Here is a 14220-nt window from a genome sequence, read left to right as displayed (position 1 = left end):
TCTCTTATCCGCAGGTTCAAGGTCTCTAAGTGCGTGGGCGAACAGGTTCCGGGATTACTCGCGCGTGGCAGCAGCTCCCGGACGCGGCTTGGTGCGTCGGTATGCTGCGCGCTTCCTAATATAGTATTCGGCCGACAGATGTCGTCACCGCTAGTTTCGCCGGCGAGCGGCCGCGGCATGCGCGCGCACGGCGGCTTGGGCTCTTTAAATCTCGGTGCGCCGGCACCACGTGGTCTCGGGCCACGCGGTCCGCTTCGTCCCTTTCCCCGGGCGCGTCCCCTCTAAGGTCGGACGGCCTTCTGCGCTACGCTAGTGAATGGGACTGACCTGCGCGCGTGCGACTCACGGCGCGCGGCAGACCCACTCCGATTAACTCGCGGTGAATGGAGCGCGCGTATACTCTACGCGCCCCTCGCGGTCTGGCTCATATCGGCCTACTAATATCCCTTTAAATCCGCGTGTATGCGTATATATAATCGCTTGCGGTTCTTACACCTGTTCTCTTTACCTGCTGCTCGAGGGGCTCCCAACGGAGCTCGCCCTCGGTCCTAGCTAATTCGCATCGCGTATCTGACGCGTGCATATTTTTATTTCCTTCCAATCGGCGCGCCTCCAGCGGGGCCGACGCCCTGTAATCTTCGTCGGCGCGTTCCCTCGGGCTTCGCGTCGCAGATAATTAATGATTTCGCGGCGTCTCGGAATTAAACCGTCGAGAGCCTTAAACGCTTATTTTCCCCTTACTATATATAATACCTTCCTCTTATTGGCTAAAGGAAGTAAGGGTTTTAACTCACATATTAATATATATGATTCGCTCGGATGTAATTTATTATATATGATTTGCTTCATATGTATTGCGACGGGGTTACCAATCCCCAATCGGCAAACCGTCCTACGCCCGGGATTTTCGGCAAGAAAGGGGTCGAGCCCGATCGTCGGCCCTTCCGGGAGATCGGGACGACGGCGCTGCCGCTGGCGGGAAATGACCCGTGCTGTCACCGGTGTGGCGGTCCCTCTGGCAATGAGGATCCCGCCGGAAACTCTTCCGTCGGACGCTCTCCTTCCCCTGGCGGATCCTCCGGAACTTCTCGGTGGTCCGGCCTGCCATCTTGTCTGGCCTAACTGGGTCACTAGGCCACCCAGTTAGGACGGCCGCCGATGGATGGCAGCAGGACCCCCTAAATTCGGGCCCCGCGCGTTTCCGCGAGTCTGAACGAATTAGTGTTCGAGCGCCGTGCGCGCCGATGCGCGTCACGCCGGCGCACGCGGCGAGGGAACCTTCGCATTTTTACGATGATTAATTTATTCTAAATGCTTAACCTACTGATCGCCAGAGGGACTCCCCCGACATTCCGGCACCCATACTTTCCTGGAGACGGTTCCAAATTGTGCCACGTCACAGTATATATATATATTTTAAATAAATCTTTTGTTTTCCTTAAAACTGGTCCGGGCTCCTCCCGGGTTGCTCCCACGGGGGGTTGCCTTCCACCTGGCGGATGATCGCGGCCAGGGCCCCCGGCTCTATTTCGACGAGGCCGGCCCGCTCCGCGTCTCGGCCCCACGGTGGCTGGCTTCCTTCAGGGGCGCCTATCCTTCGTGCGGATGACGCCGGTTCCACGGTCTCCATCCCTGAGTCGGCGTCTCGCCCGGAGGATCTCCGCCGCTATGAAAGAGACAGCGTCCGCTGCCAGGGGAAAGCGGGCTCGGCGGAGGTTCTCCAGTCTGTCCGCACGTAATCTGGGCATGTCCCACCGGAGAGCCGGGACTCCAAGGTCCCCGTCGTCGACGTGTGCGTGGAAATAGGTGTTGGGGACGTCATGAGGTAACGCCAGCCAGCGACGTATGTACGTGCGGACCACGCAGTCCAGTTTTCTGAGGGCTCCTATGTGGACCTTCCCCAGGATCAGGCGGTGGTGAACTCTGGGCAGTAGATGCATCCGCAACGCGTAGAGTCTCTGTTGCGGTCGAAGGGGCGCCTTCGTGAGCGCCTCCAACCCGGGGATGATGGTGTTTCCCGGGGTGATTGCCCTCCTGCCTTCCATGGAGAAGGGGACCCCCAGGTAGGTCCAGGACTGTGTCCGGGGTATCGCCGGGAGGGGCCCTCCTGTGGACCTGAAGCGAGTAGTGGAGTCGGCGACATACTTCTTCCGATGCCCGAGCCCCACCATGGCCGTGGTGAAGCTCTTGATTGGATTGATATGCATCCCTGCCGCTTCCAAGGCTTCCTCGGTCAGGTCGATGAGCCGCTGCAGACCTGTACGGGATCAGGCATACAAAATGAGATCATCCGCGAAGGCCGAGGCGTTGGTTCGGCCTTCACAAGCGACTGCCCCTATCTCTTCTGGTAGCTGCGCCAGGACGTGGTGCATGACGCAGTTGAAGAGGGTAGGAGATAGAGGGTCCCCCTGTCGGACTTCCCGGCGCGGATGGATCCATCCCGATTCCCAGCCCGGTCCCTCTAATCGAGTAGCCCCGGTTGCGTATACCTCGGCTAGGTAGGCGACCATGGGCGGTGGCACCCCCAGACCTGCGATGGAGGTCAGCAAAGCTGGGTGCGATACCGAGTCGAAGGCTTTACATACGTCAACCGAGGCTAGGTAGAGGGATCGGTAGGTCTCCTTATGTTCGCTGAGGATGGTGTCCAGCTGCAGGATGTTCTCTGCGCAGCCGTCCGCAGCGATGAACCCGCGCTGCCTAGGATCAAGGCGGAGCCCCTGGACCAGTCGCCATGCCAGGATTTTATGGAGCCCCCGGACCCAGATGGACGGCATGGATATGGGCCGGAAATCACCCGGCTGGACGGCGTCCATCTTCTTCGGGATGAAGATCGTCCTTGAGTGCCGAATCGACTCCGGAAGGCGTTGGCAGTACATGATGGTATTGAGCACTGCCGCCCTCATGCCGGCTGGTAGGGCCTTCCACGTGCGCGCTGTCATTCCATCTGGCCCGGGAGCTGACGTTGAAGGCATCCTGAACTTTCGGATTTCGAGGTCCGAGATGGGCGCCAAACTCCCTGTAGTGTGGTGTCGGGTGCTGGCAGCTCAGGATGGACGTCTGAAGGTTGATCCATGACGGCCGTCCAGTAGGGCTCCATGACTTCTCTTGGCGGGACCCGGGCCTCTCCTGTAGGTGTCAAGATCTGCGCGACCAAGATCTCTACCTACTGGGGCCCTCCTGACGGAGTCGCACCTGACGATGGTAGCCTCGGTTTTGCGCTCCGAAATCTGGAGTTTGGCCGACCTACACCAATTCTGGACGAGGTCCATGGCCTGCTGGCCGAGAACCTCGAGCTCCTTCCGCGTATCGGCACACAGGACGACCAAGAGGTCGTCCGCGTACGCGATGAAGTTGTCCCCAAGATGGGACGCGAGGAGCCTAAGAAACTCGTCGAAGGCGAGGTTCCAGCATACGGGTCCGAGTACGGAGCCCTGATGGCACCCTTTCGTCGCCACCTTGCTGCCCTCGGCTCGACCCCACGCGAGCTTAACCCGTCGAGCTCTGAAGCACCTCGAAAACATTCTTCGGGCAGCCGCGCGCTTTCAATGCGGAGAAAACTAGGGGCCACCAGACGTTGTCGAAGGCCCCCGAGATATCGAAGAGCAGGCCCACCGCGTACCTCTTGTCAGAGGCATCGATGAGCCGGCGCAGCTCGACGTTTGCGCCCTCGGTCGACCTTCCGGCCACGAAGCCGAACTGTCGGTCCGAGAGCTTCCCGGGCGCCATGATTGTTTGGTCTAGTCGAAGCTTGAGGAGATTCTCGAAAAGTTTCCCAGACACGGAGAGGAGGCAAATGGGACGATAAGATTTCGGGTCCTTCTCGTCTTTGTGCTCGCCTTTCAAGAGGATTCGGAGGGATCCCTCCTTCCAGGCGGAGGGAAAGACACCTCATAGAAGGCACCCGTTGAAAAGCCGCACGAATTCTGTGGCGATGACGGCGAACGCCTCTTTGAGGACTCGAACCTCGATGCGATCGAGTCCGGGCGCTTTGCCGTTTTTAAAGGACTTTAGAGCACGGCCTACATTCCCCTCCGTGAAGGGAGAGGCATTGGCCGTGTCCCGTGCGATGAGTGCACCTCTCCTGACCCCGCTTTGGTCAGGAGTGTCCTCGCTAACCAGGTCGTCGGGGACGTGCGCATGCAGGAGGGCTTCGGCTGCCTCCCTAATGGAGTGGGTGAAGCCTTCGCCACGTCGGATCGTGCTAAGCACTTTCTCAACGCGGAGTTTCCTAGCCTGGAGCTTGTACGGGAAGCCCCAGGGCTCCGCGTTGCCGTGCGACGTGACAATGTCCCGCCAGCTCTGGAGCTTGGCCCTCTTCACCGCCCGGTTGTACAGTCGCAGTGAGGTGCGGTATTTGCGCAGCTGCGAGAGGCGATCGGGTCCTCTCCTCGCCCTCTGGTGTGCCCGTCTCAAACGGTACGTGCGCCTTTTCAGGAGGGTAAGATGGGGTATCCACCACGGGTTGGACTTTCTATATTTCTTGACCTTCGGCATCGACCTGTTGCAGGACTCGATGATTGAGTCCGCCAGGGTCTTTACCATGGTCTCGATATCTTCCGCGGACCCCAGGTCATGGGGCGCGAGGCGGGAGCGAGCGATCTCCACGAGGGCAGCGGCGAATCGTTCCCAGTCGGCTTTCCTGACGTTGAACCGCCTTGTCCCGGGATCGGCGCCATTGCGATCCCTCAAGGGCACTCTCAGCCCGATGTCCACGGCATCGTGATCGCTGGTGGTCCAGTCAGCCCGGACCTTCCATGAGCTGACGTATTCGCCCATGGCAGGAGTCGCCAGGGTCACGTCGATGTATGTCTGACCCCTTGGCGTCCAGTAAGTCGGGCCCTGGCCAGGGTCGTTGACCGCGGCGAGGCCAATGCGCCTGGTTGAACCGCGCGAGAGCGCGGCCCCTTCCGTCCACACTTTGGTCTTTGCCCCAGAGGGGGGACATGGCGTTGGCGTCTAGCGCAATGAGGATTCCTTTCCACCTCAGCGAACGGAGCACCAGTTCGAGGTGGCTGAGGTGCTTCTCGATCTCCTAGCAGTGATGGAAATAGTGCGACACCGCGTAGAAGGAGAAGCTTGGGGCCTGCACTTCCACACAAACGCAGTGTGCCGTGCTCAGCTGGGAAAGCATTTTGACCTCGAGTTCGGGGTTACAGACGGCTACCGCGGCCCAGGGGCGTTCCCGGCGCACGGCGGCCACCCTAACCCGAGTGCCTACTCCGTATAATGTGTGGCTGTCTCCCTGCTTCCGGACGTACGGTTCCTGCAATAGCAGGACGTCCAGTTGCTTTTGCGAGATCCGCTCGCATACTTCTCCCATTAATGAATGAGCTGAACGAGCCGCGTTCAGTTGGAGCACCCTATGTCCCGTGGTTTTGGAGGGCAGGTCGCGCGCGGTTTCGATTTCTCGGCTGTCGGAGCCGGCGCGTTCCCAGCCCTGGTTGGTTTGCGGGGACTCTAATCTGGGCTGCAATTTCGTTTTCGCGACCGCGGGCCTGGTGGTGCGGGCGTACCCCGCAACCGCTGCCGCAGGGGTTACCGGGACCGCGTCATCGCCGCGCACTAAGTTAACGTGGACAGCACGAAGGCTGACGACCTTGGGCACCGCCCCGTTGCGGCTGCTGTCCGAGGCACCCGCCGGCGCTGGGACGCCCGATTTGAGGGAAAGGGCAAGGGCCCTCGTGACGAAGCGGGTGCACGGACGTCCGACGGGGGCTGCGACGTCGCCGGGAACGACCCCGCAGCGCACCGACCCTGAAGAGTGGGCCGGGTGCCCCCCTCACCCGTTGGTGCTGAAATAAAGCGATACATTTTTATTAGTAAAAACAGATTTTCGCCCGAGGGCGTGCCCCGGCCTCCACGGACCCTCAAATGTCACCCGGCAATGGCCCCGGCCCCGTGGCACGTCGGCGGTGCCGGGTGAGGACATCACCCCGGGGTATAGTCCACCCGCCCGGTCCGGTTGGATGTCTCCCTCCTCGCATCTACCCCCTCTCCAGATGATGAATCAGTGCTCTGGGTGGGTTCTCACCCACCTCGCCGAGCGAGCTGGCTCGCCCTACGGTCGACGGCCCTTATGAAAGCAGGGCTTGATAGGCCGTGCGACCGAGCAGATTGACGGGAGAAGGGCTATCCCCCCCCGCCGCCCGTCTAGCCGAATAAGGGGCCAAAGAAGTGTGTTGGGTACGGTCCGCCGCAGCGGACATTCCCCTCAACCCCCAGGATTCCCGTCTCCGACGACACGTGTCGCTCCACGCGGCAAACGTGGAGGAGGTCCTCAGCCCCCCTGGATTGACGTGCCGCGCCTGGAAATAAAATAATAGATTATTTGGGAGAGGGCGGCGCGGAGGGGGGGGTATTGGGGTTGGGAGAGGGGCATAGGGGAGGGATAGAGGAGGGATAGGGGTAGGAGGATGCTTGTTGGGGGAGTTGGGGTGTTTGCCCAGGCCGGACCAAGCCCATAAGGGGTCGGGTAAGCCCGGGCAGAGGGGGGCGGGGGGGGTGTTAGTTGAGTTGGCGTTGATTAGAGTTAGGTTGTGTTAGGGTGGGTTTTGTGGGAGTTAGGATTAGGTTGGATGTGAAGCGGTCGCTGGGGGTTCTGAAAAGGGGGAAAAATATATTAGTTTCCTGAAAATAAAAAGTGATTACGCGGGGGTTACCGGTTCCTTCGCGGGGGGCCCGGGACACCCGAACGGCTGTGGCTTCCTCCCCCGGCCCGCGGGCGGGGTGACGAAGCGGGACACCGTTCCGAAGGGGATGGGTTATGGGGGAGGGTAGCTCCCCTACGCCCTGTTGCCGTCTGTATGCCCGCCGCGACTACGGCTATGTGTTGTCTTCATCGCAGTCACGCTCCTCGGATGCGTAACTTTTCCGCTTGGGTCGTGGAGACACGGCTGCGGGCGTGAGGGGGAGCGGGAATTAGCCTTGCCTGTTAGCCTACCCCAGTACCCCCCACCCCCGCAAGGCGTTATGGGTCCGGGGCGTTTTCCGGCTCACACCACGAGGAGGTAGGCATAGGCACTTCGGGCGAGGTCTACTCTCAAACGAATACTCACTTGACACTCGCCCGTTCGTAAGCCAGTACATAGGGACATTGCATTGATATAAGCTTGCGCCTCCCGTACCTAGGTCCGATGCACCTCTATCGGCTCCCCCATTTCTGGGGGATTAATAACATCCATCCGCCCCCAGCGCCCCCACTACCAGGGGGGTCTGGAGGCCCATGACGAGCTCGGAAAAATCCGAATGCTCCGGACCGATCGACAAACCCTGGGGAGGCGCTAGCCGGGTCGGGGCCTCCGCGACGCACTCCCCGAACGGAGGCCGCTTGACCCCGCCCGTTGCCCGCGGGGAACCTCGTGGATGTCCGTCCCCTGCACCTGCGTGGTGCGAGCATTCGTGCAAGACGCCAGCTGAGACGTAATGCTCCAGCGTGGTTTGGCGAGCTTTCCCGGCTAGGTCGGATGAGAACCCGATCCATCGGCCAAGTTAACCTAGCGATTATTCGGATCGGTTATCCTATCTATCGGCCCGTACTAGCTCGCCGGCCTTCTTTTTACGGCCGGTGGGGCCGGCCCCCAACCTGCACCCGGAAAACTGTGACGCGGGACGGGTTACCCAGCACACCTCCAGCCGTCCGGTCGAGGAGTATTCCCATAATGCGGGCAACCTGTCGCCGGTAACTCTAGGGGGAACAAGAGTCCGGTCAAACTCCGCAGAGCAAGCATCTCTCATGTCGGTCGCCCGGGATACCCAGTAGCCATTTGCCGTTTCGTTACGGACCCATATAGAGGGTCCGCATCTGGCCTCCACCACGAGAAGGTTTATGGATCGCTCTTGGTCGCGTGGGGGCCACCGTCCCCCACATCGTTGCTTTTCGGAGGCCAGTAGATAGGGACAGAGGGAATCTCGTTAATCCATTCATGCTCGTCATTAATTAGATGACGAAGCATTTGGCTATGTTCGATATATTTCACCCAACCCCCCCGTACAATGGTGTTAAATGTAGCATATTCTATATATCATGGGGTACGGATCTTGTGTACATTTGCCCTAACTCACGTACAGGTTTAGCAGGGTGAAATTCCGTATGCCTGAAAAGGTAGGCAGCACCTGGGAAGAGGGTTGACGTCTCCATCAACCGATACCGACTCTATCCCGTTGTTGCGGTCTTCTTGTGGTGAGACGGTTGAACCGCCACCAGGCAGCTAGTCCCCCGATGATGGCCTGTGTCGATAGGATAGGCAGGTAGTTGCGCCGTAGGACCCCTAGCTCCATTAAGTGCGCCGCTGAGGCTCCAGTCCAAACTCCTCGCCAGGAGAGGGTGATGGAACCATGGATGACTTGATCGCATCGTCCGTCTCCTCGCAAGGTCCGTTCAATGTCCGCGTTGGATGAGTAGTACGCGGTCTTGCGCCGATGGGCCTCATCCAGGACGACCTGGTCTCCGACCACCTGTGCGTCGAAAACCAGGGTAGTGGCGCCCAGGGTGGCGACAATGTCCGTTTTGCGGGGGCCTTCCGCGGTCCTAAAGACAGGCTCCTCCGCAACGGTGTATCCTTGTCTTCGCAGCCTCCTGGTGACAAAGGCTGCAATAGCATTGTGTCGCTGGACTCTGGCCTCACGAGTCCGGTGGCACCTTTGGAGCACGTGTTGAAGAGTCTCCTGGGCCGCACAGCCGGCTCTGCATCGTCGGTCCCCTGGACGCCCCCTGGAGATCCTGCAGCGCACTGGTATGGCCCCAGTCCTCATTCGGGCGCAGTTCAGGAAGTCCGACCTGTAAGCAGCTTAGATGGATTTGCTACCCACCTATATTGGCCAGTAGGCCTATTCTCTAACTCGTAACGACAGCTATCGTTATCGTTAGTCTACCGACGCGCCACCGTAACGACAAAACCTATTCTATAACTTTCTTGAAGCGACAAACGTCGTTAATGTAGCGACAAATGTCGTTATGGGTATCGGTAGTTTATCGAGCCCTACAAGACCCCTCGCTAAGAACGTAACGAGTAACGTCGAAGCGTTAACCACTGGGAATCCAAGAAAACCTCTTCTCTCATTGGTTCTATCGTGACGTTTAAAATATATACAGAGACTCCCAACCAACAAGCTTTAACTAAACGCAATTTATGAATTTAACCAAACAGCAAATTCAGTTTTCGTAATTATTTATGTGGGTATTAATTTTGAGTAAGATAAGAAATATAGAAGCAGTAAATTCTAAGATATGTATAACCTCTGTGTGCATGCAAATCTTTAAGAGTGAGGTTATGTCTTCAATATATCTTAACATAGTTTAAGTAACAAATATGGTGTATGTATGCACTTTCAATAAGTATGCTATTTTTCTATTATTTTATAGAAATAATAGCGGAACATTTTCTCGAGTGGGAACTTCTAGTATTAGAAAATCGAGTACGCCAATTAGAAAGACGAATAGAGATGAGACGTCTAAGAGATGCACAAAATCCGTTAGACCTTGACCAAGATTTCTTACGGCAATGGATTCGATTTCCCATGACACCAAAGCAAGCACTGACAGCATTTACAAATGCAGCCCAACCTTTCGAATGAGCTATTGGAGCAATTGATTGTACATACATTGAAATTCTGGCGTCAAGTGAACATGAGGAAGCGTATGTGAATCATAGAAACCATTCTTTAAACGTTCAAGTGGTATGTAACTTTTTTACTATATATTTGATTTACAAACGATTAGATAAATACTATAAATTTTATTTGTTGATTTACAGCTAGTTGACCCACGATTAAAAATTTTAAATATAAATGCTCGGTATCCAGGAGCTAGGAATGATGCCTATATTTGGTCAGCTTCTCCAATTCGACGTGCAATGGAATTCCATTACAATCGTGGAGAAAGGCGAACATGGCTTATTGGTATTACTTTACATTTTTATGTAAAAAATTAATGTTTTACCTCTGCATTCCGTTTTTAAAATATGTGTATTTTCTAGGTGACGCAGGATATCCGTTAGAACCTTGGCTTTTGACTCCATTGCCACATTATCCACAATGGAGTAGGCAATTTCAGTATAATGAACAATTATGTAAAGCCAGAAGTATAGTAGAGCGATTTTTCGGCGTTTGGAAAGGAACATGGAGATGTCTATCGTATCAAAGAGTTTTAATGTATGATTCTGGCATGGCTGGTAAAATATGTAACGCATGTGCTGTTCTCCATAATATGCGATTGCATTATCGTTTACCCATAGAAGAAGATTGGAACGAACCAGTAAGAGTACCTGCTAACGACTTAATCAATATAAATTTAGATGGATGTGTCAGAGGGCTACGCGCAATTGCCGATCGCATTCAGAAACTGATCTTTTAAATTTTCTATTTAGCAATTTATTGTGTCACCTGTTGTTTAATTCCCTATTTGCAAATATTATTGTGTCGGCTGTTGTTTTACTTTTCCCTTTACAATTATTATTGAGTCAGGTGAGTTGATTTGTGTTCGGATCAAAATTTGTTACCACTCAGACGTAACAAATACTTGAATACAATAAAAGAATTCGTATGTTTTTGTGATACAATACTTACTATTCTTTTTTGGTTTAGTTTTTATTTTTTTCGTTTCCTGCTGTTTTTCCTGTTTGCTTTGCAGATTTTCTTACTCGATAGCTTTTTTCTCTGGTAGAGGTTCTACCTACTGTTTGGCTTCATTTACCAGAAAATCAGGCGGCACTTCATTTTCTAAGTACTCTAAATTTGAAACATATGATGCGATAGTTTAAAAAACAAAACAAGAAGTATTATTAATCTTAAAAGGTTTATAACAATTTCTGTTGAAGCTATGAACATACCTAACCACTGTTCAGCTTCATCATTAAATTGGATACAAGTTGGTGACATTTTTAGAACTGTAGTAACCCCCGCAGTTAATTCTTCTAAAACGTTCTACAAATAGTATATAGAATTGTAATTCATATTATTGTATTCAGTTGACAATAATATTAAAATAGAGTACGTTTATTTGTAGCTGGTACTGAATAATTTGTAACTTACTAGGTGTTCTTCCAGAAAGGCATCCGAGCATGGGTCTACGCCTGAAGCATATTGGTGGCCTATGATTCCTAAGACACGTTTATCCAAATCATTAAGAATAATGTCGATGGCTTTGTTTCCCGTCTATGCTCTATTGCTTCTTAATTTCCGCACTTTCTCGGATATTGTTACGTCTGGGAGGGAAGAAATGAATTGATTATTTTTATGAGGTAGATAAAGATGATTTATTTCACTCTATGGTTATAAGAATTGGCTTGGAGTTTCTGGGGTCCCCTGGTACCAACGCCTGGGCGTTATAGTCGCTAGATTCGGGAATATCTATGGGAATAAGTTCCCAATTGGGGGTACGGACTTCGACGCTCGTGAGTCGATGAGGTTTGGATCGAGGAACTGTCCTCGGAGTGGAGGTTTTGAGGAGCGCCTTGGTGATTTCGAGGCGCTCCGGAGAAATTGAAAAAACCCTCTCTGGAGGTGAAGGGGGTGCTGCCGGGGGTTGCTCTTAGGCCTTTTTCCTCGATCCTCCGTGTGGACGCCTACAGGTTGTAAATTTAGGCCTACCCCCTGCCTTGGCGAAAGTTACAAGGAGTTGGTATTTTCTCCCAGATCGTCTGACCATCTGCGTGTTAGGTAAAAGAAGGCTTAATACTAGTACGGTTGTAATATATAAATTATAGGGGAAACTAGGCCAAGGCCCGGACTCCTTTTGGAGGATAATAGGAATTAGTTGAAGAAGGGAAGCTAGACTAAGCCCCGCGCCCTCTTATATCGAAGGAATAGTAAAAATTGGATATTGTTGTTGCTTCTCCTTTCAAAAGGGAGAAGAAAAGAAAAAGTTCATATAAGTGTGAATGATTGATTTATTAAGACATAGAAAAAATATGGTACCTCGAATAATAAGAAGACTGGTTTTTCTTCCGCGCTCGTACTTGTAAAAAAACTGGAACTCTGCGAGACGCTCGTCTTCTATCGATAAATTGTTACTGAACTCAACTGAACGCAAAACTGACACTAAGCGAGGGTGCATAGGTGCGTCCCTTTTTATACTGTTCCTAAACTGCATTGTCTCCAAATTTTTTGTAGAGGGAGGACACTGCCCTCAACTTAACATTATCCACTTTTATCAGTTTTCTTACTTGTTTTACCAATGTAGGTTCGAAGCCCTAAGTTGGGCTACCACTGGTCCGGGCCATCGTTGTCCTAGAGGATTAAGAACAAGGGATTCTCGTTCTTATCACCTTTCGCATGGTGACGGTTACCTATTTTGAGCACATTGCTAACACGTGTTCGGTAGAAAATTGACAGACGAGCGAGGACGATATAACACGATATTAGTAACATAGTATTTGAGAAAAGTAATAATTACGACGCTTAACTTAATTAATATATGTAGTTGGAGGGGTGACGTTACGTGGGACGTAACAATACTTTTGTTTTATAATCTCTCCATGTCTGTAAATAAAATCAATTATGTTCCAACATGCATAGCCATTCTTTTTGCTCTGTGAGTGGACATTTGTGGATTAAATTTACACGCACCATTTTCCAAAACTTAACGTCCTTCACTTTGGTGTCATTTGATAACGAGTTTAAATAATCGGCCATCGCGATCCAACTCCATTTAATATTATCTTTGCCATGTAGCGTCGTAAATTTATTTCTTGCTACATGGGGATGTTTTTCCATGTAGTCTATCATGGCATTGATTTGTCGAAGATTGGTTCTTCCTTGCCGACTTTTCTTCACTGACCTACAAAATGAATTACATACGTTTACATATTTTAAATAAATAGTACAGTTGCATTCACATTAGTATTTATAAGTTAGTACATATTATATATAATCATGCAATAATTACTTACAATTCCATTTCTTCTTTTTTTTTTTTTTAAGAACACTAAAAAAACAGTCAGAAATTTATCTGAAGCAGCAGTAATGTTAAGTTTAACACGAATTCAATTAATAATAAATAGAAGAATACTACTGTCAAAAACTATTCTAGTATTAAAGTACTGCTGTAAATAAAAACTAAATAGGTAATGTAAAAAAATTACTACAGAAATTAATACCAATATTCTGTGATATAGAAAAAAAGCTTCTCTATTGTTCTTTGTTCTCTAGACGCTATTCTATTGTTAAAATGCTACTATAGCTAACCTGTTAAACCTATAAACTGTAATGAAATTATTTTACTATTTAAGTACAACTAAAAGAAAAGACTATTTCAAATACTAATATAAGATACGGTTACATTAAGTAGTGTTGAAACTGCTTTTTAATAAAGAGCTATTGAAAAACTTTGAACTTCGCTGCTGTGAATCACTATTTTTATTGGGTACCTTTCAGTGTTCACAAACTCATCTTAAGAAAACGTAAAATTTCATTGGTTGAAAACAGTTATGCCGAATAGGGCATTGTCGCTAGCGTAACGATGTCCTTAGCTCGTTTTGTATCGATAGAGTGTCACTAGGAGCAGTTACATAATACGCCATTCGTTAACCTATCGGTAGAACAAGCGAGGACCATCGGTAACGTAACGATAACGACAATTGCCGTTACGAGTTAGAGAATAGGCCTACAGTAGCGGGATTCTGTACTTCGATATCGGTACGTATCGATATCGGTAACTACCGACAGTTGTCGCTTGCGCTAACGACACTAGCGAGTCGGTGCAATTCTGTACTTGCAGTTTATCGAGACTTATCGATGCAAGCGACAGTGTCGACGAGTTGATACATTTTACGCGAAACTTGACAACGCTGTGCACTGCTACCAATCAAATAGATAGATACTACTAGATACTGTGACGAATTACAAACAATGGTCTGAGGAACGAGGTGTCGACAACGGACACTAACCTCGGGGGGGGATTCCGGGCCTGCAGCGCCCGGACGATTGCTCGTCACCTTCGCCCGATCGTCTAGGCGGATCCGTTCGAGCCACTCAAAATTATTTCCCGGTTTCGGGAACGAGACTCTAACAAGGAAGTTACCTGAGGTGTCCCCCTCCGATTTTGTTCATTTTTAAATATGTTATAGTGGACTAAAATCTAAGGGACCCGTGTTTTTTTTTATCGGCGGATAAACACTTTTAGGGGGTGAAATCAGGCTTCAAAGTTTGCCGTGAAAGGGGGTGAGTTTGCTATTTCATATAGAAGCATTCGACCAATTTTCATGGAACAACCGTCAAAATGTA

At 51.4% G+C, this 14220-nt stretch overlaps 1 protein-coding gene and 1 long non-coding RNA gene across 2 annotated transcripts; one reads left to right on the top strand and one right to left on the bottom strand.

The window, feature by feature from the left end:
• Window positions 1–8924: 8924 nt before the first annotated feature.
• On the top strand, window positions 8925–10517 carry LOC105704276 (putative nuclease HARBI1). Its single transcript, XM_023432947.1, has 2 exons — window positions 8925–9897; window positions 9975–10517. The coding sequence occupies exons 1-2, from the start codon at window positions 9852–9854 to the stop codon at window positions 10349–10351; spliced, it is 423 nt and encodes a 140-aa protein (XP_023288715.1). The 5' UTR covers window positions 8925–9851; the 3' UTR covers window positions 10352–10517.
• Window positions 10518–10580: 63 nt separating this feature from the next.
• On the bottom strand, window positions 10581–13924 carry LOC111674046. Its single transcript, XR_002762242.1, has 4 exons — window positions 12565–13924; window positions 11029–12477; window positions 10827–10920; window positions 10581–10725 (listed from the first exon to the last, which is right to left on the bottom strand). It is a non-coding gene; the product is annotated as an uncharacterized LOC111674046 (long non-coding RNA).
• Window positions 13925–14220: the final 296 nt, after the last annotated feature.

This window comes from Orussus abietinus, unplaced genomic scaffold, assembly GCF_000612105.2.
Source record: "Orussus abietinus isolate OABI.00-Male unplaced genomic scaffold, Oabi_2.0 scaffold484, whole genome shotgun sequence".
Taxonomy (NCBI): domain Eukaryota; kingdom Metazoa; phylum Arthropoda; class Insecta; order Hymenoptera; family Orussidae; genus Orussus; species Orussus abietinus.
Note: the sequence above shows the minus strand (reverse complement) of the source record. Positions and strands in the feature narration are given on the sequence as shown.

Bases quoted from the DNA above. Each gene is read 5' to 3' on its own strand.
- LOC105704276 (XM_023432947.1), top strand. From the start codon at position 9,852: ATGGAATTCCATTACAATCGTGGAGAAAGGCGAACATGGCTTATTG. The intron at 9,898-9,974 runs GTATTACTTTAC...TGTATTTTCTAG, and splicing joins AAGGCGAACATGGCTTATTG to GTGACGCAGGATATCCGTTA.